The sequence below is a fragment of the Streptopelia decaocto genome (genome assembly GCF_964273445.1).
Source record: "Streptopelia decaocto genome assembly, chromosome: 19".
Classification (NCBI taxonomy): Eukaryota; Metazoa; Chordata; class Aves; order Columbiformes; family Columbidae; genus Streptopelia; species Streptopelia decaocto.
The window spans coordinates 765,228-789,707 of NC_138674.1; the positions used below are offsets into that span (position 1 = coordinate 765,228).

At 51.1% G+C, this 24,480-nt stretch overlaps 2 protein-coding genes and 1 long non-coding RNA gene across 5 annotated transcripts in view; 1 reads left to right on the forward strand and 2 right to left on the reverse strand.

Moving 5' to 3' along the window:
• The first annotated feature begins 243 nt into the window (after positions 1-243).
• LOC309447903 overlaps positions 244-24,480 on the forward strand; it is a 66,634-nt gene continuing 42,397 nt past the window's right edge. The window contains exons 1-4 of the long non-coding RNA XR_014185689.1: positions 244-406; positions 1,799-1,946; positions 18,058-18,174; positions 24,224-24,344. This is a non-coding gene — a long non-coding RNA (uncharacterized lncRNA). The remainder of the gene's footprint in view (positions 407-1,798; positions 1,947-18,057; positions 18,175-24,223; positions 24,345-24,480) is intronic.
• LOC309447898 (triggering receptor expressed on myeloid cells 2-like) lies at positions 2,821-7,911 on the reverse strand. Of its 2 annotated transcripts, none has more exons than XM_082068970.1 (4): positions 7,767-7,911; positions 5,096-5,440; positions 4,713-4,767; positions 2,821-4,338 (listed from the first exon to the last, which is right to left on the reverse strand). In XM_082068970.1, the coding sequence occupies exons 1-4, from the start codon at positions 7,807-7,809 to the stop codon at positions 4,122-4,124; spliced, it is 660 nt and encodes a 219-aa protein (XP_081925096.1). In that variant the 5' UTR covers positions 7,810-7,911; the 3' UTR covers positions 2,821-4,121. The 2 variants fall into 2 exon arrangements, with proteins under 2 accessions (XP_081925096.1, XP_081925095.1); XM_082068969.1 differs by having other exon boundaries at positions 4,713-4,770.
• TREM1 (triggering receptor expressed on myeloid cells 1) lies at positions 9,248-14,027 on the reverse strand. 2 transcript variants are annotated; one of them, XM_082069210.1, is made up of 8 exons: positions 13,876-14,027; positions 13,067-13,414; positions 12,413-12,745; positions 11,797-12,126; positions 11,589-11,631; positions 10,898-11,013; positions 10,441-10,511; positions 9,248-9,982 (listed from the first exon to the last, which is right to left on the reverse strand). In XM_082069210.1, exons 1-8 carry the CDS (start codon positions 13,916-13,918, stop codon positions 9,776-9,778), a joined length of 1,491 nt encoding a protein of 496 aa, XP_081925336.1. In that variant the 5' UTR covers positions 13,919-14,027; the 3' UTR covers positions 9,248-9,775. The 2 variants fall into 2 exon arrangements, with proteins under 2 accessions (XP_081925336.1, XP_081925335.1); XM_082069209.1 differs by having other exon boundaries at positions 11,589-11,664.

A 24,480-nucleotide genomic window follows, 5' to 3' on the forward strand; every position in this document is an offset into this window, starting at 1 on the left:
CAGCAGGCTGTCGTGCCCTCTCCTGTCCCCATCCCGCCATTTTGCGGCCTGAGGGGACTGCTCTGCCCGCCCACGTGCTGAGTGCTGGAAACTGATTGGCTGAGGGGCGTCCCAGTAAGAGTGCTCGTTGGACGGGTGCTGCTCTAGGACACCTCTGATTGGCTGGTGAGCATCTTGCCCTGCCGCCCTTTCTGGGAGGCTGAGGGAGCGGCTCAAGATGGCGGCCGTGGGTGGGTTGTGAGGGGGCTGCAGAAGGGTAGAAAGAGGCCTGGCCTCGCAGCTCCGAGCTCTTCTGTACCCTCCTGGAGCTGGAATTGGCCTCCCTGAGCTGGGAGAGACAAGGAACGCTGCTCTGAGCTGGCCACTGTTGCTTTTGTGCGTCCTTCGAGTGTGGGGGAAATGTTCGGTGAGTCTGGGCGATGAGGAAAGAGGATGCACAGCAATTATTGTTTGAAGGACAAAATGACAGCTCTAACAATGAAGATAAAGCTGCCCGGTAGTTTCCCCCTGCCAGGCAGCCCTGGCTGTGTGCAGCGCGGCCCAGGGCCGGCTGGGCCCCGGCTGCAGAGCGGGCCGGGGAGGCGAGGGCTGGGGCTGCAGGCCCGGGCAGGGACACGCGCCGGCTCCCTCAGCTCTTATTGTGGGCGGGGGGTCCTAGCTTTGTTTTCAGAGCATTTGCAATAGAGGGACAAAATCATCTCAGAAATAATGGCAAAAAGCCATTACCCACGTCAGACCAGTCAACAGAATTGCCTTTTTCTCTCCTCTGTCTCTCGCACCCTCTGAGCTGGCCGAGCAGCCGCAGGCAGAGGGGAGTTCATGTGGTTCAGGGACTCTGCTCTGCCCTTTCACATTCCTCCGTGCCACCCAGTACCTCACTTGGAGTCCAGAAAATTAAAGCCATTTTTGTACTGTATTCAGCTCCCTCAGGCCCAACTCACAGAATTAAGATGAAAATTTCAGTAAGATTAATCTTGGTATTTATCCATAATCCCTAATGGGTGCTTGCACATATCACCATGAAAACAAAATTCAGTAGTTTCATCAAAATGTGTGTAATTTATAACAAAAGTCAAGCTGGATTTACACCATAGCATGGGTGTGGCATTAATAAACGAGCACCAATGGCAAAGAAATGCAAAGTTTGGGTGTCAATTCTGCACCTGTGTGTTCAAGCTGAGGACACTTCATACTAGGAGGTAGACAAATACTTTTCAATAAGGCCCATGTTCACTAATATATGTGAAGTGCATTCCTTGTCTCTCTGAAGTCCGTGAAACAACTCGTGTTTAATATAACGCAGGTTCTTTAGCACTTTGCTGACTTGGATCTTATCAGAGTGCGTGATAATTAATATTTTCTATGTGAGTATTTCTGTGAACTGTTGAAAGTCTCAAAGGAAGCATTGTGCTGTGGTTTATCACAACTCTCTGACTGTGGCCCTGTATCAGTTGCTACCAGAGAGAAACAGTTTCCTGTATTTGGTTTTATAGTTGCCTGTTGCTTAAAAATAGAGCCATTTGGAAAAAGCAAATATGCCATAGCCTTCCCCTAGATTTGCTGCCAGGAGCTGAACTGTGATGCTGGACTATTAGAAAAGTGCAGTTATTTTTTCAGGGGCAGTTTGTGCATCCATGTGCCTCATCCTTTCAGTTGCTTTCTGCCTCGCACCCCACGTGTATCCAGCTTCAGTAACTGGTTAAAATGGATTGTTTCTAAGTGCAGTTCAGCAAAATTCTGCAAATAACTGAAGGCTTTGTGCTGCTTTGTTTAGGTGGACCCATTTTTCTCTTTTCAGTTCCAGAACGTGGAGCTGCGGCTCTGAAGGTAACAGCACATTGCACAGACCTGAGGAAATGGAACTGCCTGGGGGTTCCGGAGCGTGGAAGGAAACCCCTGGTGAAGGCTGCTGCTGATGTGTGCCACATCGTCAGGCTTCGCCCGAGGTGGGTGCCGTATGGCAGAATGTATTGTATCATCATTCAGTTCCCCATCTGGCATCCTATTGCTTTATTTCTTCCGTCCTTCTGAGAAACCAGGAGGAATGAGAAGTTAAAAAGAAATTCAACATTTTTTGCTTCTGAATATGTCTGAGTTTGTCTATAACCACAAATATTTTCTACTCATTTCATGAAACTGGGGATGAGGGGAGGGGGTGTGTGGGAAAAGGGAATGTGTGCTCAGAGGAGTGTCAGAAATGACCAGCAGTTACAGGTCTCTGGCTCCGCCTGCGGCGCCGGGGAAGGTCACGTAACAGATCTCCCCAGTGCCATCACGCGGCACATGCAGGACAAGCGGGCAGGTCAGGTTGATGGAAGGCAGGTTGATGACAGTACCTGATCTGTGGTGTGTCAGGAGTGAGCGAGAAATGCAGACTTTCCTCCCTGTATGCTGGGTGATTTCAGACTGAGAACTTCGCTATAGTGGGAGAGAAAGGTCCCAGACGGGCAGAGATTGCCAGATGTCCCACCATGAAGTTCAGTTTCTGGACAAAATACAGAACTACTATAAACAGAAATGAGAACCCAAAAGCTTGTATAATTAAAATCAGCAAATGTATCCCAGACCTTCTTTATCACTGAGAAGTTCTCTGTGGAGAATAAGAGCGAACTTGCTCTCTCACTTGCAGCCGTCTGCTGCCTATACAGTGATGATGCCAGTTTGGGATTGCTGAGAAAATCTTTTAACCACGATCTTAATGTCCTTCCTGGGTGGGAAGGCAGCAAAATGTTTACTGGCAGCTTCTTCGCTTCGACTGTATTGTTGTCTAGCTGGCCATATTTAGCAATCAGGTTGTGTGGCTGGAAAAGAAACGGGCATTTTCGGTCTCTAGTAGAGCAGCTTTTTATCATGAATCCACACTAAGTCAGATAATCAGTTTGATTTTATTTAGCTTTGCAGGCTGTGCAGGGACTGCGCTAGGGGTTGAGGTCTAAACGCAGCTTTGCTTGGGGAAGGGTGAACAATGATCACGTGTTGGTAACATCCTCTTGAGAGGGCAGAAGAAATGCGGGGAGAAATACAGAGAGACAGTTGGTTCTTTGTTCCAAACTCATTTGAGGAATGGGGAAGCAGGCTCTGAGCTGCGGGTGGACTGCACATCCCTTGTGTCATGGTCTGCAGCTCCTTACGCCTCTCACCAAGGATCCGCGCTGTCTGTGGCAGTTCTGCAGCTGGCCCTCATCACCTCGGGCGGGCAGAACCCCTCAGCTGGCCCTGCTCTGAGGTGCCACGAGCTTGCTGGGTCCCAGTTCTGGCCCCGGTGCAGTGACACTGGGGCTGAGGATCCGAGTCGCCCTCCCTGCTGGCGCGGGCGGCTGCTGGAAGCGGCCGAGCTGACAGCGGAGCGCTGCATTGCTGGAATGTGCCGAAAGCTTCGGGCTTTAGGCAGTGAGATCTCAGTTAAAAAGGTGATTTATAGACGACAGTTTACAATACAAACCATCTAGTTCTGGTTATATTTAATGCTCTTGGGGGAAGCATGAAGCATTGGGAGAGGATATAAGATACTCTGAAAAAAATATTACTTCTTTAACACTGACCTTCAGTGAATCAGAAGTTTCTTGAAGATTTCAGACTGAACCTTGTCTTTCCATTTTTACATGATACGGATGTGTTTGTGAGTTGCTCAACACATGGTCATTGAGGTGTGTTACTTGAACTGCTATTTATGTTCATGGCTGTATTCATAGTTTTATTTATAACAAAGCATTTGTCAGTAGCTGTATAGAGCAGCAAAGTTTGTTCTGGCTGAGCAATGAGCTGGAAAACTGAGAAGAGCTCCCTCACCTTTTCCATGCCTGGGAAGCATCTCGGCACATCGATAAATCTGTGCCAGATCTCTTGACAGGCAGACTCTGTATTCCTTCTTTCCCCCGGCCCTCAATCCCATCCTCTTCCATTAGGTTCTGGTGTTACTGGCAGCATCTTTTCAGTTCACTTGTGTTAGGAAACGTTGGTCAGCACCAAAGAGAAGAGGGAGTAGATGGTGACATTCCCTCTCTCGAGTGCTAGGGTCATTGATACCTGTTTAGTAGGTGATATTTTCTTAGAGCAGGTGGCAAAGCTTTGCCTGGAAGTGCTTGGTGTTCCGTTGGCCGTGGATTCCTGTTGGTTTAGCTCTAGGCAGTGCTCTCCCAGGAGGGCCCAATGCCATCCCGTGCAAGGTCACCAGCCAAAGGGAGGACCTGCTGCTCGTTCGAGTTTGGGTTCTTCTGCCCTGTTTCTCTGTTCCTCCTGCTGTTGCCAATGGTAAAGATCAGCACAGCCACCATGAACTTCGTAACCAGGAACCCAGCAATGATGTAGAAGATGGTGAAATCAGCTTCAAGAGGGATGCTATGGAGAATCACAAATACAATAGTAAAGCTGAGCCATCAAGAGGATGGTTCAACCTTTAAAGAAACTCATGTAGTTACAGTGTGAAGATGGGAACACAGCCTGGGAGGTTCGAACAACTAGAACAGATTTAACTACAAGATCTCACATACGGATAAATTACGATCTGCAGGAGTTGTTTTGCTTGGTACTAACTAAAGCACTGCCTTTCCTGGCTTAGGATAAAGCTGCTGGTTAGAAACCACACAGCAGCTCTGAGAGTTGTCGTGGATTAGGAGGAGGTAGAGAATATGCCTGGTTTCGAATGGGTTGCTGATGCTCATCTGTTTGGTCCTGGGAAGGCCAGTGGTCCCAGCAGGAGCTGAGCAGCTTACCTGGAGGTGCTCTGCACAGCTCTGGGCTCCTCTGGCAGCTGGGTCTCCAGGGCAGCTGCTGACAGAAACAGCACAGTTTAGTCTGCAGGTGTTTCTGGGTGATATTCATTGGTGTCACCAGCACCAGTGTAGATAACCAAGGTGGTTATAACAGTGGGCTGTGTGCTGGGACATTAATCTGGGTAGCAATAAGGGGATGACGTATTAGGCATCCTGTAACAATGAGGTCATGTTGCTGTAAATTGGGAACTAAAAGGAGATGATGCAACACAGTCCCTTCTTACAGCACGACAAAAGTAGATGTTTAAAGTGAGGCCTTGGCATCTGCAGACAGACGTGAAATTTAAGCAGGAACTCATAAAACTTGGAGCCCCAGGACGTACCTGTCAGCACCTCCACTTGCACATTCCCTAAGCTGCTTGTCTCCCCCAGGAAGTCACTTCTGCACTGGTACATCCCAGCGTCCTGCTTCCTGAGTCGCTTCATGGTCACTGTCAGGACGCCGTCCTGGACATTGTCCCTGATGGAGGTGGTGCCATTCCTGTTCCTCAGGAACGGCAGCCAGAAACGCCGGGCGCTCACCACTCGTTGGCACTTGGTCTCATCGATCTGCTTGCACCAGCTCTTTTCTCTCCAGCGCTGCCGCGAGGGGTCGTAGGTGCAGTTGACAGAGATGGTGCCCCCCTCCATTCCGTACACCACAGTGACATTCTCTGCAGCACAGGATGCTAGGAGAAGAAGGAAGTGGTGAGCTGCTTCTCTCATATCTGTCCCTTACCACTATGTTTATGCCAAACGTCATTTTCCTCTTCTAGAACTCTAGTGGCGGCTGCTGTCACCTGCCTGCCTCCCTGTGGAAGAGAGGGGGTGCTCAGCCCCAGGGCCTTGGTTCAGTGACCCCTCTGACCCGTGTGTTCTTTGGCTCTTGCCAGGCAGCTGTTCTGTTCTTGGGGGGACCGAGGGAAAGAGGAGCTATCAGTGTCATTAATAGCTGCAGATTTTCTGAAGCTCAGGAAGTGCTGGTCCTTCCCTTGTGACCATGTGGTGACTGCTCGGGATTGCAGTTGGAGCTCAACCACATCACGCTGCCTGTAATCGCTGCGCTCCTGCCCGCTGCGGGGAAGCAGTTTGTCAGCGTGATTAAGGATTAAATACAAACTTGCACTTTCCTCTGGTCCTGAGGAGCGTGAAGCTGGGCACTTGGGTATATTGAGTCGGCATCAGACAAGTTATCTTGATTTTTAAAAGCTCTTTTTACAAGGCAGCTCATAAAAGGCAGAGCTTGACCCAGTGAGGGAAATGGTTTCTGTGTAACCCTCGTTAGGCCAGCCTTGCTGTAAGCCTGGCTTTGCAGCCCCAGCCTGCTGCCGTGCACACCGCTGCAGCAGGGCAGGCGCCGCAGGTTCTGCCTTGAGCCCAGCCCTTCCCTGATGGTGCCTAGATGCAGATCTGGCTCCAGAGTAGCCTCTGCTGCAGAAAGGGTCCTTTGCAGTAAGTGCCCATCAAGTTTATTCTTATTTTAAGGCTCTTTACACAGCCAGGGAGAATGAATGCAGGAAGCTGTTAGAATCAAAGTCACACATACAAACCAGTGTCCAGCTACTTGTTTAGGAGCCAGCTTCTTAATTCCACTCTTAATTTCTAAATCCAGGGGTTTAGCAATTTTTTTTCACCCTGTCTTTTAATATCCTGCTGATTTTAATCATGTTGTCAACTGGTCTTTGGTTGCTTGGCTTTTTTTTTCCTTTTTTCCTTAGTTCCTTATTTCTAATTTCTATTCCTCTTTGTTGTAGGCAAAGGCAGAAGGGACAGTCTGAGCTATTAATACTTCCAGAGAGAAATGCGATGTGGTATTTGTGGAAATCTCTGTATCTCTAGTGAAAAAAATTCAGAGGCTAGTGCCTTCTGTGAAAGCATAAGGAATGATAGAACAGAAGTAAATTAAAAAATAGTCTCTTGTCAGGACTTGGTGCTGGCTGAGCCTTTTGATAACACTTTGTAAAATAATTTCAACTATTCTAAGTTAATTGTTAACTAAAAAATCCGAAGGTCTTTCAGGCTTGACTACAGGAAGGCATTAAAAGGGGTCTGTGCTCTCCAAGTATCCAACACCTACAAGTCTCCAAGTCTTTATCCTCAGCTGTTGCTCCACCCCGTTGTTCTGTCAAGGTTTATCTCCCTGCATGTCCCATCCTGTGCAATCCCTCTGAACATTGTGGACCCTCCTCACCCCCAGTTCTGCCCCTTCAGTTCCTGGAAAGGCCCCAGGGGGTTGGTTTTTGCTTTTGTTTCAAATAGAAACAGCGTTGCAAAAACCTCTTGATCAGAATCATGGCATTTAAAGATTTGCTGATGCCCCTGTGGAAAGCTTTTGCCTCATTATCTTTACAACCAGTTCTGCTGACAGATCGTTTACTGTTTGTGTTCCTCCTCCCTTGTTTTGTGCTACTGTAAAAAAGTATAGTCAAGTGCCCAAGATTTCAGGATGCCCCCTTCCCTGAGGAGTCTTTTCCTCCTCTTGAACCCTAGATGCTGCAATTTACACTCAGAGCCCTACAGATGCAAACAAACAGGATTTTGCAGTTTCACCATTCATTCTGAGAAGGCAGACAAGGCTTCTGCCAAGTGTTCTTGTGATTCCAGAGGATCCCAGTGAGAGACGCTGAGCGCTCGGATCACCGCTGGCCCTTTGTTAAATTAAGGGAAGAGAACAAACTCGGGGAAGGAGTCTGACATCCCTGCGACATACCTGGGGAGGAAGAGCGGAGGGCAGAACGCACCGCAGTGCTCCAGCTTCCCTCTGCCTGCATTGCCCTGGACCTTGCAGCGTACACACAGGCAGTGAGACTCTTGATAACTGTTTGTATTGGTCTTCCAGTTTGTTGCATGCTACAACAAAACCACCTGTACATCCGGAAAAAACTACTGGAAAGACCTGCGCTGTCTTTTCCCATAGCATTATCAGTAATCTCATACTAAGTGCAAGTAGAGACTGAGTTTAGCACCAATCCGTTACCCTGTTAACTGAAATGAAGGCTGCGTATGCTTTCTTACCTGACAGGAAGACCAGGAAGATGAAGTCAATGAGCTTCTCCATGTCAGTTGAGCAGAGGAGGGACAAGAGAGAAGGCTGGAGAAAAGTGAAAAGGGTGCTTGCCAAAGAGCAGCTGCTTTTCCCCCCTCCTTGCTCTGCCGGAAGGAATGAGCACAGGAACTTGGCATCTTTTTTGTCCTGCATATTGAGCAATTCATCAGGGATGAAAATTCAGGCATCAGCATTGCCCACGCAGAGCCACAGCTCAGTGCAGACGCCTCAAACAGCATCATGTGATGGCCTGAAATGGTGCGGGCGGCCCCCGAGCCCCGCAGCGCTGCCGGTGCGCCGGAGCGGGCTCTGCCGGTGCGCAGGAGCGGGCTCTGCCTGCAGGCTCTGCGGGGGGGGTCTGGAAAGCCGAAATGGAAAGGGTGATTCATCAAGACCCTGCAGGTAGCTCAGTCAGCATCCCGAGGGTGAAGGGAGGGCAGGGACATAACCTTGGTGTTTATTTTCAGGGAAAGGAAGTTTAGAAAAGCCCGTGCATGAAGTGCCAGGGTTTCTGGTCTTTTGGAGAAGCTGAGCTGAGCCCCAGCAACCTCATTTCATATGCTCACCACATGACTGCTACATAAAGGCAGCAAATGTGTCGTTTGGAGTATTTCCAGCAGAGAGGGAAGTAATAGGATCACTTCCCACAGCCCCGGTGAGCTCCGCTGTGAAACCACATGTGCATTTCTGGTCTCCTGGGACTTCAGAAGCAGCCACAAAAACTTGCTTTCTATGATGGAGACAAAAAGCTAAAAAGTGCTGGAAGTAGGCATGTGGGTACAGCACAGCGCTGGAAAAGACCAGAGCTGGATAGTGATTCCTGAAGAGATGCAAAAATGCCTCACAACAGTGCAGGTGAGGGACCAAGTGCATTGGGAAAACGTGGGATAGTTTCTGCAGTGGTTGTTCAGGACAGCAGGGTTTGATGGGCTCCAGGCCAGTCTAGTGGTCCTGTGGAAATTGCCAACCTGCATCAGAGCTGCACCGGAAATCTAGAGATATATTGTGTGTCTGACTTACTTGGACATTTACATCTGTAAATAATCTGCTCTTAATTACCATCATGTCCCTTCTGTTCTATCATCTGATGTTGGGACCAGCCCTCTTATGGTCATAGTTCTTTCTTTGTGTCACACTTCCTGCAGCTTCTTCACACATCCTCCCAGTTTCTTGCTCAGTGCTACTGTCTGTACAGACTCCTCATGTCTGCTCAGGGCTCGTCCTTGCAGTTAGCACAGCAAGGGAAGTTCTGTTCCAAACTGTCCCAGTGCCCTGTCCACTCTGGTGCAGTACTGCATGTTGTTCCCTGTCCTCCTTTCTCCAGAAATACTCATTCGCATTAAGGCTCAAAAAGTGCGTGTATTACTTCTGTGCATTGTTTTTTTGTAGCTACAAGACCTTCTGGTGCTCACATTCATGCAGCACAATCCTCAGCTTGCGGAGTTTGCAATGCACCCTCAAGCTGTTTGCCTGCAGGCAGGTGCTGCTTATTCCTCTAATCCAGCGCCCATGTCCCCCCCATTTACATGGCAAATGAACCCGGTCACAGCAGTTAGAGTTTTGTTTGCTTGGCCACGGTAGCCGAACCCTTAGGAGTGGGATAGTTTCTCCTAGTGAACACCATTGAAATAGCAAACGCATCCATGTCCAGACAAATATTTCTCTTTTTCAAAAGGTCGCTCCTCCACACCTGCCTCACGAAAGAGTCTGCAGTTTAATGGGATTGAAGGAAGCAGATATACAAGGGATCCTGAGAATTACCCAGCGCCTCTGGCTGACCCCAGAGAATCTGCACACTGGTGGCAAAGTTCTCTACTGCTCTCTAGTAGGAGGGAGGTCTCAAAATGCACAGGCAACATACACATGGCAGCAAAAACTTAGATTTTTCCTGTGTCAACCACACACCTTCTACTCCACATTCACACTTCATATTCCAGTTCTGTTTTCTCATTTCTGGATTGTTTTGGCATTCTGTGCTTCATCCTTTGTCATTCGTCGGTAACTCCTTGAGTGCAATGGTAGCGTATTCCACATGTTCATCTTTGGGTTTCCCGTGGGCCTGACTTGGTTCAACATTGCAGTAGAGAGGATCCTCAGGGCTGAGTTGGGATTTAAAGTTCAGGGTAACATATTTTAGGTCTTTGCTGTCATCCTGAGGACTTTCAATTCTGTCTGTGCTGTCAAGCTGTGAAGAGAAAGGGAAGATGCTTGGCAGCATGATTCAGTGCTAGGCCACTGCTGTTGTCAGAAGAACAAGCGTTTCCCAGGAAGACAGGAGAAGCCGTGTGAAAACTACCTTCAGTTGGGACAGAGGTGGAAGAACAGAAAATTCTCTCCTTCCTCACCTCTCCTTGATGCAGGCTACAACCTTGTCGTCTAACCTTGGATTCTAGTTTTTGAGTAATTTCTGAGATTACCAGAATATGCTCCACTGTGGTTTGTTCCTATTGGAGTTTCCTTACATTAATCACGCACACCCCTCCACCCACGACCATTCCTCTCACCAGTGACGTTAAAACCATGTCTCCTCCTGCTCACAACCAAAAGTAAGCAGCAAGGACCTGATCCCATGGGTCAGCAGACTCCTCACAGACTATTGCTGAAGATTCAGGTACCATATGGGAAATCTGTCATTTTCCTTACCTGTGCTATGTCCTCTGGCGTGTCATAGATGTCCTCTGGCTTGTCATAGATGTCCTCGGCTTGTCTGGTACCTTTGGAATGAGCCAAAACCAGATGTGTTAGAAGTGCAGAAGTCCATGAGATGCCTGGGCATTGCCTGTGCTTGGGGAATTTTGGGGAAGGCTGTGGGATTGCCCAGTGATAGAAGCGATGGGTGTGCCAGTGGGACCCGTGTACCCTCCATCTGGTGAACACGTTGCTTTTACTTTATTTCTGCTCTAACATGTTAGGAGGTGTCCTGTGCAGAGTCTGGGGGAACGTGGGTTTGACTCATTGTGAGAGGAGACCCCAGCGAGGAGCCTGCGTGAGGCTTCCCACCCTGAGCCGGGAATAAGCTCTCCTGGAGTGGAGAGGTGATGGCCAGAGGAGGCCCCTCCAGCACACACCAGAACACGAGGCGTCACCAGCCTCCACATACCTCTTCTCTTGAGCTGCTTGCGCCGCTTGACCCACAGTGTTATGGAGCCGATGAGCGCCAGGAGGAACAGGATGCTCAGGACACCAGCGAGCAGGACGAAGGTGTTTGCTTTGGAGCTGCAGCCCAGAGAGCACAGGAGATACCAGCGTCAGATGGTAGCACAGCGTGGTGCTGGCACAACCCCTTACCAAACAGTGACCCGAAAAGGGGACAGGAATAGCTTTATGCACTTGGAAGGATGCTCCGGTGCTCCTGCAGCTGTGCTATCTTGATTTTTCTACCTGGCTGCACCTTCTGAGCTTTTCCTAAACTACTCTTCAGGCTTTTAAAACAAGCTGCTGTTCAAAGCTCAGAGCACAATTCTCTGGAGTAGGTACTGCCTTTTCCTCCTGTGTTTCGCTGCACCTGGTGCACTGGGAACTGGTGTATGATTGTACTGTGTGCTGTAGTATTCATGACAGCAGATGTCCAAAGGGGAAGAAGATCCTGTACGTTTTACAGTTTGAGCAGAAGCTGGAAGCAGAGAGGCCACCTTTGTAAGGACCTGTCAGGTCTCATTGCTCTGCAAGCAGGGATTAGATCAGAGTGCCCAGGCACTGCCTACCCCAGGAGGACAGGCAAACTGTGGGCAAGCCATTAATAGGTCATAGCTTGTCTGTGCTCAAGCTCTGAGACTTTCTCTAGGCCTTACCTTGGTTCTGGGCTGTTGCCAGCAGGGGTAGTTAGAGTGGTGCCTGCAGAACCAGACAAAGTTGTTTCAGCCGATACTGCAATCACAAGCACGATGAGAAGAATAATCATTGCTGGGTGATTTGAATTTACCAGCTAAACTTCCCTGCCAGTGCTGCATGGATGTAAATGCAGTCCTGCCGTGACACCCGGCACAGGTCAGTACTCACCCTCAGAAATACTGAGCGTAACCTCCACCATTCGGGAAAGATCAGGGTATTCATAAAGCGCACACCAGTACACGCCGGAGTCCTGTGCCTGCAGCTCCTCCATGGTGATGGTGACAACCCCCAAGTCGGTATCGTCCTGGATGGTGACTCTGCCTTGCTGAGGTGTCCTGAGGTACCTGGAGGGCCACCAGTCTGTGTTGACCAGTACGTTACAGCGGTTTCCAGCGCTCTCTTTGCACCAGGCTTTGGTCACAGCCCTGTAGTCTGGGGCGCTGTATGTACACTGGACAGAGACATTGCCCGACTCCTTGGCTGTGTATCGGTGCGTCTCTGGAAAACATGGACATGTGTGCTGAGGTCCCAAAGCCGGCACGGTGGCAGCCCCTCCCCATAGCTGCAATGCACGCTGTGGGCTGAATGCTGCCTGGGGGGCCTTCTGCCTCCAGACACGAGGAGCAGAAGGGGACAGACAGAGGGACAGGGCTGTCAGCTGTGCGGTGGCAGCGCTGGGCTCCCCACCGAGCGCTCCTGTGCCGCAGGACAGGAGGGAGAACAAGCAGGGGAGGTGGGGCTGAAATCCGCCAACATGGGCACTTGGCTGCCAGTAGATACTCACTCTTGAACACAGAGAGCTTGACCTGCATTATCGGGATGAGATGAGGGGTAGTGTAGAACATGCACCGGTACATGCCAGTGTCCTGGGCCTGCAGCTTCTGCATGGTGATGGAGACAGTCGTTTTCTCGGTGTCATCCTGGATCAAGACTCTGCCTTGCTGGGCTTTCCTGTGATTCTGTGTTGAAGGATCACCTGTCCTCCCCAAGATGTTGCACCCTGTCCAATCTAGCCGACACCAGGCTTTTATATCCGTGCTATACACCGGAGTGCCGTCCACTGCGGTGATGTACGGGCACTGCACAGAGAGACTGTCCAGTTCCCACTTGTGCAACTCTGCAAAACAGCAAACATGTCCCTGAGCTGTGAGCAGTGGGCACACGGGCGTCTGCCCCCCGGCCTGAGCCGAACTCTGCCCTGGGCATCTCGCTCACGGCTGGTCCGTCAGCCAGGGCAGGACCAGAGGGAGCCGGGAGCCCCAGCCGGGTCCGTGGGGCTCCCTCACCCCGTGCTGTGTGTGGGGCAGGCAGCGAGCGAGGCTGGGGCGGGGACTGGGGGTCAGGGGGAGCTGCTCAGCAGTGGGGGGGATGGAGCAGGGGCAGGAATGATGTTGCTTTGTGACAAGATCTGCATTTGAGTAGGGAAAAAGGTACTCACCCTTGAAAACAATCAGTGAGATTATCCTCAGTAGAACATATTGAGAACCGTAGGTGTAGGCACAGCTGTATGTGCCCGAGTCATCTACCTGGAGCTTGGTTATGGTGATGGTCACGATCCTCTTTGTGCTGTTGTCCTCTATTGTAACTTTCCCCCTTGTGGCTCGCTTTGTGTTTGCATTTTGTGTTGAGTATGTTGTGCCTACTAAGATCTCGCATCGCCCATCTCTGAGGCGGCACCAGACTTTTGGCTGCTGGTAGTTCGTCTGTGCTGTGTAAGGACACGGGACGTACAGAGCGCTTCCTTCTGGTTGACTCTCCTCTGAAACAGATGTTTGGGCTTCGAGACCTGTGAATATCAATTGTGATGTGGGAGAAGGGAGCTGGTCGCGGGCTGCCCGCAGCCTCCCGACAGACACGGGTGAACTCTGCGTCCAGCCCTCCTCCATGGGCACTTGTGGCTGGGGGACCTCTGAAAACCGAGATCCATTTCTGCTGCTAAATTCACCTGCTTGGAAATGGGAAGGTTGATTTCTGGTGGGCAGTGTAGAGATTTGCGCTGGGACCACAATTGCGATTTAAAACCCAGTATCTTTGTTTTAAAACCCATGGACATGTGTGTCCTTGAGGTGTTGGACCTTCAAGTCTAAATGGAGCCGCGGTGGGAACCGCGGCTGCCCCTTCCCTCCCCGTGGCAGCCGCCAGCTGCCCAGCTGGGAGCGCGGCCGGTGCAGATGGCGGCTGCGGAGCTCCGTGGCACCGGGGAAGGGTTCCCCCGGGCGCCGGCTGCCTGCCCAGCCCTTCTCTTACCTGGGAAGCAGAGCGGCAGCAGGAGGAGCGCTCGCAGCTCCATGGCCGTCCTCAGGCCCAGGGAGCGGGCATTGTGGGGGGCTGCCCAGCGTGCGCTGGTCAGGAGCGAGCCTCCCGCATCGCAGTGACGCTGCTGGAGGAAGTGGCTGAGCTCTTGCCGTCCCACAGAAGTCCTTCCCCGTGTTTTGCAACAAAACTGATGTTGAGATGATGTGAGGGTGCATTTGGGGAGGTGGCTGAAAGCGGAGCTGGGCTCCTCCTGATGACAAAGGCCCTTTGCTGCTCTCGCCTGGCCATTTGCCGCTCTGCCCTCTCTTACCACCCTCACAGAAGAGCTGGGAGAAACTCATCAGTGTTCACAGCTGAGCAGCCTCAGCCAATTATCAAAGGAGTTAGGATAAATCATTCCCCTTTTTCAGATTTGTGGAAGAATCTAGCAAGTTGGGAGTTGCTGAGTGAGTTCTTAGTTTGCTTTATCTCAGGTCGTGGTTTTGGGGAAAAAAAAGAAAGCCTCTTGCATAAATATTTGAAAGAACATAAAGTTGAGGTAAGACTTAAAATACTTCATCATTTTTTTCCCCAGGAATGGGGAAAAAGGAGACTAATGTAACAATTTTCAATAGCTTCTTGTTTGAATTCTTGGTTTGAGGAGGGTGTGATCCAGTAATAAGGTAAAAAGTACGGGGGGAGCCTGGGGACCGTACCTACCTGCCTTGCTCCGCCAGAGCAGCGCAGAGAGACTGTGCTGACACCCTGGCTGCAAATAATTTCCAATTATATGACTAAGCAGCTTATTAACAATACATTCTAGCTAATCATTTTGTGCTAGATATCTTCGCATTGTCTTGTCCCCAAATCCCTCTCTCATCAGGCACTTGATGCTCGGTAACAAGAAGGGGGAATGCACTCGTTCTCTCATGAGCAAATCCCGAGAGTCTGCAATTAGTTTGGTTTCTGCAACTGGTTGCCTACAAGCTGCACCAGGGTCTGTGCTGCCTCACAACGCCTCGTGCTCTCCCACAGCAGCTGCGTTTGCCGTGTCCGTTGGAGGCCCCGTCTTTGAGCAGAGCAGCTCTTTGGGCAGGACAGGTCACGAAGTGATGTCTGTCCAGGACCCAGCGTGTTGGTCACTAAGGAACGTCTCTGGCAGAGAATCAATATGGTTTCTAATTGTAGTATCACAGAAAAGAAGATGAATGTTATCTCAGGAGGTTACTTAATCTAGCCCGGTGACACACGGCAGGATCAGCTCTTTTGATGTAATTTCTAATGATCTCTATTTATCTAGTTTAGGTTGCAGCATTTTCCCGGTGGCCTGTTCCATCCAGCACCATCCTTGCTCGGAAGCTTCTCCTAACATCTGTCTCTCCCTGTGATTTAAGTGCCTTGCTCCCTTTTATATCCACTACAAACTCGGAGAACAGATTATTCCCTTTGTCTTGCTTTGTGTGCAGAGACACCTGCCGTCCTTCCCCTCAGTCTTTCCACTCCAGACTAACCATCCCCAAGAAGTTTCTTCCCGAGCTTTTCATCCAATCAAGGATGAAACCACATGCTTCTCTGTTGCCTTCCATAGAAATTCTTGCTTCCCATTGATTTACTCTCATTGCCATAAAAACCACAGAAACCTCTTTGAATTAGACACTTAAAACCTCAGTGGCCTTGGCTTTGGGTTTACCTGCCCCGTACGTTGGCCCTTGCTCTAGGAAGGCCCGGCAGAGGGTGGGTGTCGCAGCAGCGCTGGGGCTGCTCCGTGCGGGTCAAGCAAAGCCGGGGGAGCTGGGTGCCCGGGACAGGGCTGGTTTGGGGGTGCGAGGCCACTAGAGGGCAGAGGAAGATCAGAAATGGGGTTCTGGGTGAGGAGATGGGGTCTCAGCGGGGGCTTTGCGGGTGGGGGGTTCTTCGGCCAGCATTTCACCGTGGTGCGGAGCTGCGGGCAGCTGAGCGCTGTGCACTCTGTGCATAGATGAGCCAGAAGCTGCCCGCAGCTCGGCACCAAGGTGAGGTGCTGCAGCTGAATAGCTGCCTGGAGCCTGGCGTGGATGGAAATGCCGTTCTCCGCTCAGCGAGCCGACGCTGTGGTGACCGAAGCCCGAGATGTCACGCTGCGGGCAGGTGGCCAGGCATGGCAGTTTGTCTGTCACTCCTCTCTTGCCCCTGGTTCCCGTGCCCATGTGAACCTGTCTTGTGTGTGCTGCAAAGTTGTTAGAGAAGCTGTGTATCGCTGTCTCACCCTGCACTGTGCTTTAAACAAGATATTGCACAGACGATGAAGACCCTTCTTTCCAAAATTTTAAGCAGGTTGCAGCCTTAAGACCTTCTTTGCCAGACAATGGAGCCTTCCAGGCCCTTCCTGGGGACATCGCCGCCAGCGGCTGCTTCTGCAGAGAAACTCAAACAAGCCTTTAGCCTCTGCCAAGCCTGATGTGAGGGATGTGAGTCAATGGGGAACTGATGCTAAATAATCCTCAGAAGGGGGATGCTGGGATGGGGGAGAAGGTGGGGGCTTGTCTCAGAACAAGGTGGTAGAAGGTGGCTCAGGGAAACAGTAGCTTTGGAGAGAGCAGCAGCCAGGCTGGGGGAGGCAGGGCCGGAGGCGCTGGCCGTGTCCGCGCTGCTGGGCACATGGGACAGGCGCTCTGAGCAGGACACGGGCCACGGGCTTGGCTCTAAAGGAGAAGAGGCCCCACAGCAGCAGCTTAGCGAGAGGCCTGGTGTTTGGTCTGTTCCACATCAATGGGGCGTCCAGCTGTGGCTGAGGATGAAAGCAAGCGAGAGAGAGAGAGGATTAAAGGCTCCCAGGGTCTCCTCTAACCCGCCTAAGACTCGCCGAGAGGGCAGTGTGGGGCTTCAGGAAGGCTTCTTCATATGGAAAATATTATGTGAGGGAGAGAAAGAGAAGGGGGAAGGGAGGAGGGAGAGAGGGAGACTTCTGTCCAGAGAGTGCTGGGGGAAGACTGACGGCAAAGAGCATTTTGGATGTTCAGGCCAAGCCGAAGGGGAAAGTGCTGAGCTCTGCCGTACCTGGGAGTGTGGAAGGGCACAGGTGTGATGAGCTTGGGAGGAGAGAGTGTGAGGTCCAAACGTGCCACGAGCACACAGCAGCAGAAAAATGAAGGGATGAAAGAAGAGGGGAAGTGGAGAAGGGGAAGGAGGAGGCTGGCAGAAGGGAGGAGAAAGCAGAGAAATGGAGGGGGGAGGTGGTGAAAGGCGGAATGAGGGACACAGAGGAGAGCGGGAGGTGCTGAAAGGCCGGCCGGCCGCTCCGCTGTGCTGGCAACCGCGTCGCCAGGTGGAAGCGCCGCACGCAGCCCCCCTGGGCTCCTGCCCCGCCAGGCTTCTCCCAGGAATGCTTGTGATGGGGAACAAATTGCTAACAGAAGTGAGACATTTTGCACTGAATGCGAGCAAGTTTCCAGTGAAAGGTTTCCTGTCAGCGGGTCGGGACGGGAGGGTGTGGAGCCTTTCTGCCTTCTCTGGCAGAGTAAGCTGGGGAGTTAACACGAAGCGTTGGTTATAGCACAGGATAAAGGACCTCAGGCTGGGCTTTCCTGCCTTCTGTTTTGGCTGCCACCGTTTGGCTCCTTTCATTTGCCCGTGTTTTCTGCTTCACCCGCGTGTGGCATTCTATGTCTCATTAGCCCTTCCTCTGCTCCCTGGCCACCCCCCACTGGTGAGATCCCTCGAGGATTCAGAGGCTTCCACTCCGCTTTCCTCCCTGATTTATGCTGTTGAACTGAATGACCTTCCTTGACCTCATTTTCATGACAGTGTGAGCACAAACATCGGCACTCAGCAAATGGCAAAGATAGGCCCTCCCTCGCAGTCCTGCTCTCTGAGCTGCGAGGACGCTAAACCTGCTGTTTGCACGTTGGGTGGGTTTGGTGTGGGCCCCATTGCCTGGATCTGCAGCACACCCTTGCTCACTAGAGTCCAGAAACGCGGAAAGTTCTGGTTGAAAAATGCTGTTGTGTGTATCTTTGCACACATGGACAGCGTTCAGCTGAGCTGGCGTGCGTGCACAAGCAGTGCACAGGAAAATACTTCTGTGTTTTCCACTCTCTGTATAGACGTGCAGAACTTTGCCCTTTTCCACCACCTGTGCCTCAGGGGAGCCCACAGGTATATCTGGTCTGTCCCTGTGAGAAATGCACACCAATGCTGTCTCTCCTTTCTGTTTAGGTTGCCGTGTTTGTGGTCATCGCTGTGATAGCTGAAAACTTGCTAGATGGGCCAGACAAGCCAAAATCCAGAGCTGGGAGGTGGGCGCTGACTCCCTGGTGTGGACACGCTTGCAAGGTGAGGGAATTTCTACTGCCACAGATATCCTGGTGCCGTGTGACTCCTGATGGAATAAGTGGATTTAAGGGGAGAGAGATTGCTTCTCCCTCCTCCCTAGAAGACACATAGCCAAGTCTCTGCTCCCGGTGCTGAGGAATTTCAGACAAAAGTCTGAAGTTCTTAAGTGTGAGTGGAGCTGCCAACCCGAAGGTGCCGCTGGGTTTTGGAACAGCAGGCCAGCTGTGATCCTGTGTGCCGCACTGCAGCTGCACCCACGCTGGCTCCACGCCAGTGTCCCAAAGCTGAGTGTCTTCCACCTTCTTTCTGAATAACTGGCAAAGCTGCTTTGCCCCCTTCCCTAGCCCAGCAGTACATAAATCCCTTTGTGCCCTAGTCTGGAAATCTGCCTTCCTGTCCCTCCCTTCCCTGCCTTCCTGGGAAATCAGGGTGGATATGGTGCTGCCGGCTTGCCTGTCTGAGCTGCTTAGTTAAGAATAATAAACAAACTCCTAAATGGAAGGATATTCTTTAAACCTGCCTTGTGCTGCCTGCCCGGGAATGCAGGAGCAGAGCCCACCTCCTGTCCCCTGCAGCCCCAGCTCCGGGCTCTCCTGAAACCTGATCTGCTTTGCTGTGGAGCTGCACCATGGCCTCTGTGTGCACCTTCCCCCCTGACCCTGTCTGGATTCCCCTGTCCTTTTCCTGACACGCACCCAACAAGCTCTCGCTCCCGAGACACACGCAGCCCGCGGAGGGCACACGGTGACACAGCCACGCGTCCGCTCCCGGGAGCAGAGCTGCGCTGTGCCCACTGCACACATGGGCACGTACCCGATTTGCACACAAGCACGCTGTGAAAAGCGATGCAAACCCCCACTATACCAACAACTAGAGGCTGCTCGCCATTTTGGGAAAGCCACCCAGGCAGCTGCATGCAGACCAGAGGCAGCGGCACTCCAAAAAATGCCCAGACACATGAAAGCGGTGCCCACGCAGCCCCAGATACGAACAGCAGCGTGGCAGCAGGTCTGCAAAGATGTGACACGACATGCATGACAGCAGAGCACACCCAACAGCTCTCTGATACCAGCCAGCACAAACCCTGATTGTGCAGAGGTGACCGGCCGCCTCCTTCACCGCTTTGCTCACTTTCCTTTCGTATCTGTGCTCTCTCCCTTCGCTCTCACACATCCCACGTTTCCTGTGTGTTCCTGCCGGTCCATTCTGCCGTTCATGAGGTTCACCTCTCACACAAGGGTACGCTGTGCACCCCTCACCCCTTGTGTGTTTGTGATGCAGACTTTCCTGCACGCGTCTGCTTTGCTTCCACACGCTCCCTGTTTGCAGCAGTTCTGACACAGGTATCTCTTTCCCTCTGTCTCCATGTTGCTCATGCACCTTTTATTTAGGCACACGGGCCTCTTCTCCCACCTTCTCCTGCCTGTTCTCCCCTCGCCGCTCTCCCAGCTCCGTCTCCATGGCCCGTGTTCCTCATGGCAGCGTTGACAGCCCGCGGGAAGAGGATGTCAGTTGGAGGCTAAGCAGTCCCGGGACCCTCTGGCCCTGCCACACTTTTCAACCCACTTCTCATTTTTCTTCTCTTTTTGTAATTTATTGTTTTCGGCTCTCCTCCTCAGTGCCTGCTAAAGGGACCTCAGCTCCTCGCCTCTTTTTCTCTGTGTTTTCATCTTAAGAGAAAGGGAAAAACCCATTTTGCTCTTTCCCCTGCTCCAATTCCCCTTCCACCCCCTTCCCAGCCCCGAAACCTTTTCCTGATAGTGTTGCTGTAACTGTTCAATTAAACGAGCAATTACAAAATCAATCAAAGCGAAACGTGTGCCAGGCACTGAGGGGGGACCGACTGCAGAGCGGGGACGTCGCCTGAGCCCGTCCCAGCCTGAAGGCAGCTCAGCTCACGGCTCAGCTGAAATTGGCTGGTTTGCTGGTGAGACGTTGCTCTGAGGACAGTACTCTGCTTCGGCACGGTCGCACACCAGCACCTCCAGCCTCGCACCAGCCGCAGGTTTCCCCTGTCTGAGAAGATCCTGGCGAAGCTGTTGGTATTAACCATGGCCTTTGGTTTGAATTGGCCAGGAAGAGGCTGCCAGCTGGAGCAGGTCACGGGGGTGTTGGGGTGAGGGTGGTTTCTGCAGCAACAGGAAGGAAGGAAGGAAAGTGATGAGGTGCAGATGGTAAACCCAAGCAAGGCTCTTGTGTGATTTCGTGGGGTTACACCTGCTGACTTCCTCCATCCTTTTGTTGTGTTCGCTCCTGCTCCGCGCTCAACACAGGCTGAGTCAGCGTGTGCCACGGCTCTTTGCCACTCTCGAATGTTTGCTCTCCAGGTAACACTCACACTGTCTCACTTTCCACTGTCCGTGTCTCCTCAGAACTACATCCATGATTTTCACTGCAGGAATTCCCTTTGACCTCTTGGGGCTGTCATAAGCAAGCAGCAAGGCTGTCCCTGACTCGAAGGCACAAATCCTTCCAAACTGATCACAAACAAGAGAAGCTGAGCCGGAGAACAGGTTGGGTTAGGGAGGAAGCGTGGAAAGCGGACGAGTTCTTGTTTGTACGTGGGCAGAACCATGGCAGCTCTGCAGTGGCACAAGGAAGCCAGCTTTAGCATGCGCTGTTTTCCAAAGACACCGAGGTCCTGCTCGTGGTTGCAGAAGGGAAACCCCATCACCATCTCATCCTTTGGAAAACTGAGGCAAACTGACCAGAGATCTCAAGGCAAAGAATGGAGAAGGCTTTATTGTCTCCTTATGAGCAACAGACATGAAAGAAACACCTTCTAAAAGTGTAATCCATGCAGGCTGTCAGGAGCACACCTTCGTCTCGGTGGTGGGTTCTGATCCTGCTCTCAGAGGAACCTTCCCTCCAGATTTAAGGAAAGCAGGATTTGAGCCATTTAATGAGGAGCTCTTATCCCAGACTTGACCCTGATTTTGCACAGTCAGAAGAGAAGCATCCTGAAGGCTTATCATTCCTTTAAGAGCAGAAATCTGGCGAGTTTCCTAGGGCAGGAGGCCAGTTTGGCTTTGATTTTGAGTGAGTAATACTTAAAGCCTGGTCACCCCGCAGGTCCTGTGGAAGCACAGGGCTGTGCTGACACACTTCCTGATGCAGAGGGGGTCGCAGATCAGGCTGCAAGGATGCGTTAATGAGGTTCCCCGTCCCCTTTTTTTTTTTGCTTTGGTCACATTCATGCAAACGTGTGGAGCTGCTTGGCCTGTGCCCCCCCAGACACGCGTGGGGAGGAGCGGTTACGATTTGCTGATGGGGAGGGAGGAAAATGCAGCTGGATGAGGCTCTGCTGGGTCCTGGTGCTGTGGGTCGCACAGCGGGACCTGCTGTGGGGCTCTGTGTGTAGGACAGTAGGGACCTGCTGTGGGGCTGTGTGTGGGACTGCGTGGGGCTGTGTGTGGGACCACAGGGACCTGCTGTGGGGCTGTGTGTGGGACTGCATGGGGCTGTGTGCGGGACAGCAGGGACCTGCTGTGGGGCTGTGTGTGGGACTGCGTGGGGCTGTGTGCGGGACAGCAGGGACCTGCTGTGGGGCTGTGTGTGGGACCACGTGGGGCTGTGTGTGGGACCACAGGGACCTGCTGTGGGGCTGTGTGTGGGACCGCGTGGGGCTGTGTGTGGGACCATGGGACCTGCTGCGGGCCCTGGTGCTGGCAGTGGCAGGCGGTGCCGGCAGGGGCAGGCGGTGCCGGCAGGGGCAGGCGGGTGGCAGCGGGTGGAAGGCTCTGGTCACTTCCAGCTGTCCATTTGCCATCTATATTTGGTAAAAAAATGATTTGGGATTGTTTGTTTGTGGCTCCTTGGAAACCCCCTGAAGAAATGGCTCCTTTTGTTTGCTTACTTGGGAAAAATATTTTCCCCTCCTTCTTTCACTATTTAGAAACATGAAGGAAAGCAAAGCTTTAAAGAGCCCGGTGACAGCCCGGACCGACCGTCACCGCAGGCTCTGGGTCCTTCCCGGCGGCTCCTCGTTGCAGACACTGCTCCACCTCCATGTAAATTCTGACAATGAAAACACCAGTGACATGTGCTCCGAGTTTCTCTTTCCATTGAAAAAGGGGATTTATTCTCTTTTTTTAAATCAGAATTAATGTGATTCTAATGTGTTCCTTTTGATCTTCAGGGGATTTTTTACGCTGATGATCCCTAATTTTGAAATGATTTCTTTTCTTGTTTTAATTGTTTTAAAAAGCCTTAGTGAAGGAGGAGAAAAAACCCCATCCTGCTTCTTCGGCACATCTTTAACCTTTAAGTGTCTCCGGAAAAAAATATTGAAAGTGTAGAATCCATTTTTAAACAGGGTGATTCTGACAGGTCAGCCTCGGGCCTCGCGCTCTCCTCCCGCGCTGCGTTGGAATAAGACAATTCTGCAGCTTGGATTTTTCTGACAGTTAAATTGCAATGTAGGCAGAGGGTGGAATAGGGATCCTGTCTCTTTAACTCTCTAACTAGACAAAGACTTTTCCCCTCTGAGAGCTGAGCGGGATCAGAACTGTCAGATGATCTCGGAGCACTTGGGAGAGTTTGCAAAGTCATAATTATATCTTTTAACCTGTCTTGCTCTTTGCAAAAGAAAGGTCCTATTATATTGAAATGAGATTATTAGCCATCAAATACTTTCTTTCTTGGGATTCTTCTTTAAAAAAAATTCAAATACCTTAACTACTTTGCAATTGAATTTTTATAAGATTTACTTTCACTAAATAAATGTTCTGTAGCAGCTATTTTTTAAGTATTTTTTAAAGGCTGTTTTCAATATGCAGATGCAAAAAAAATCAGACTAAATGTCTGAAATGTCACCTGTGTAATTAAAGGAAGGTGAAGTTTCGGAGCTCCGGGCAGGTTTTCTGCCTGGCTCGGTTGGTGTTCATGTCCCCGCTTCTTTTCCCAATTTCATTGCCAAAAAGGGTTTTTTTCCCTGAAAATCATTTTCAACCTTCCATTTTGTGTCGTTTTCGCGTGTCCCTTCCTTCTTCCTTCCCAAACACGAAGAAACAAAAACTGCACATGATGGGAATGACTGCAGTGCAGCGTCAGCGTGTGCTGGAACACGGGCGGTGACTGCAGCGGCACAGTCAGGGCAACGCCAAAAACCTTCAAAAAATACCATATCAGGCTCAGGCAAGAGGCTCTTTAAAGCAGCTCATCCGAGTGCCGCTTGGCAAAACAGTGACGCTCAGTCCTGATTTGAAACTGGAGATTAGTTCCAGGTTCCACAAACAATAAACACTTAGCCGGTGTTTAAATGTCCAGCTGCAGGAGGGTCGAAGTGACTGCAAAGCCGCTGAGGTGCCGGGCGGCCGGGGCCGCGTGCCCAGCGGAGGATCCGCCACCTGCGGCCCTCGGGTGCACTGACCGCTCGCTCCAGTCGCCTGATTAAAGTGCTGTCCTTTATAGCGCTATAATTCAGCCCGTGTCAGCCCTGCCATTATAAACTCTCTTTCTTTTCAAGGGTGGGTTATGTCTTGGCCATAAAAATTCATTCTGAGATTAAATTCAGCATGTTCCTATCTGACAAAGGAATTGTTCCTTGTGCAGACAAAACTCCCCGTTAAACTCACAGGCTGCCAGGGGGTCACAACTGGTTTACGTTTTTTTAAGATATTAGATACATTTACATTTTTAAATCTTCTGTTGACTGTATACCTCTTTTTGAATTCCAAAGACCAAGAATAAAGGCTATTATTTAATACACATTTCCTTACCCTTCCTCAAAGATGTCTCAGTCAGAATGAAAACCAGGAGACTGAGAGATCAAAAGAACCTCCCTGATGTTAAATAAGGCCCCAGTTATGAATGAGACTCACCTGGGGCAAATGTTCATGAAGAACCTCAGGACAGGAAAGTGAGGAAATCCATTGAGCTGCACTTTCCATAAACCAGAGCACCTGCTGGATGTTAAGCACGTGTTGTTTGTATCTCTAGAACTGCCCCATGCTCGTGTTGCTCTGGTGTTGAAACACCTCCCTGTCTTACCTGGTTTTAATACTCGTGACCATATTACAAACTAAAGATTTTTTCCCCTGGTTTACAGGACAGAGCCGGTGCCCTCAGGAAAACAACCCGGCACGGTGTCAGCGGCGTTGTCTGTCCGTCCAGCCTTCGGTTCCCGTTCTCACGCTAAAGCTGCGACACCAGCTGCCTCTGAGCTCAAGGTAGGAGCAGATGTCTGGTTTTACTTCTGCATTTGTGCCCTTCTGTTTCTTTTCCAACTGGGTGACTCTAGGAAAGAGTGGCAGGTATCCACAGAGTAGCTCAAGGAGCCACCTCTATTGTGTGTGCTAGAGAAGC

What these genes read in the sequence shown, in the direction of transcription:
- LOC309447898 (XM_082068969.1), bottom strand. Translation starts at nt 7,809, where the DNA reads ATGGAGAAGCTCATTGACTTCATCTTCCTGGTCTTCCTGTCAG. An exon ending in CTTCCTGGTCTTCCTGTCAG is followed by an intron (nt 5,441 to 7,766) that starts GTAAGAAAGCAT and finishes TTCTTCTCCTAG; the next exon opens with CATCCTGTGCTGCAGAGAAT. An exon ending in GCAAGTGGAGGTGCTGACAG is followed by an intron (nt 4,771 to 5,095) that starts GTACGTCCTGGG and finishes TGTTTCTGTCAG; the next exon opens with CAGCTGCCCTGGAGACCCAG.
- TREM1 (XM_082069209.1), bottom strand. Translation starts at nt 13,918, where the DNA reads ATGGAGCTGCGAGCGCTCCTCCTGCTGCCGCTCTGCTTCCCAG. An exon ending in GCTGCCGCTCTGCTTCCCAG is followed by an intron (nt 13,415 to 13,875) that starts GTAAGAGAAGGG and finishes TGATATTCACAG; the next exon opens with GTCTCGAAGCCCAAACATCT. An exon ending in GGCAACAGCCCAGAACCAAG is followed by an intron (nt 11,014 to 11,588) that starts GTAAGGCCTAGA and finishes TCTGGGCTGCAG; the next exon opens with CTCCAAAGCAAACACCTTCG.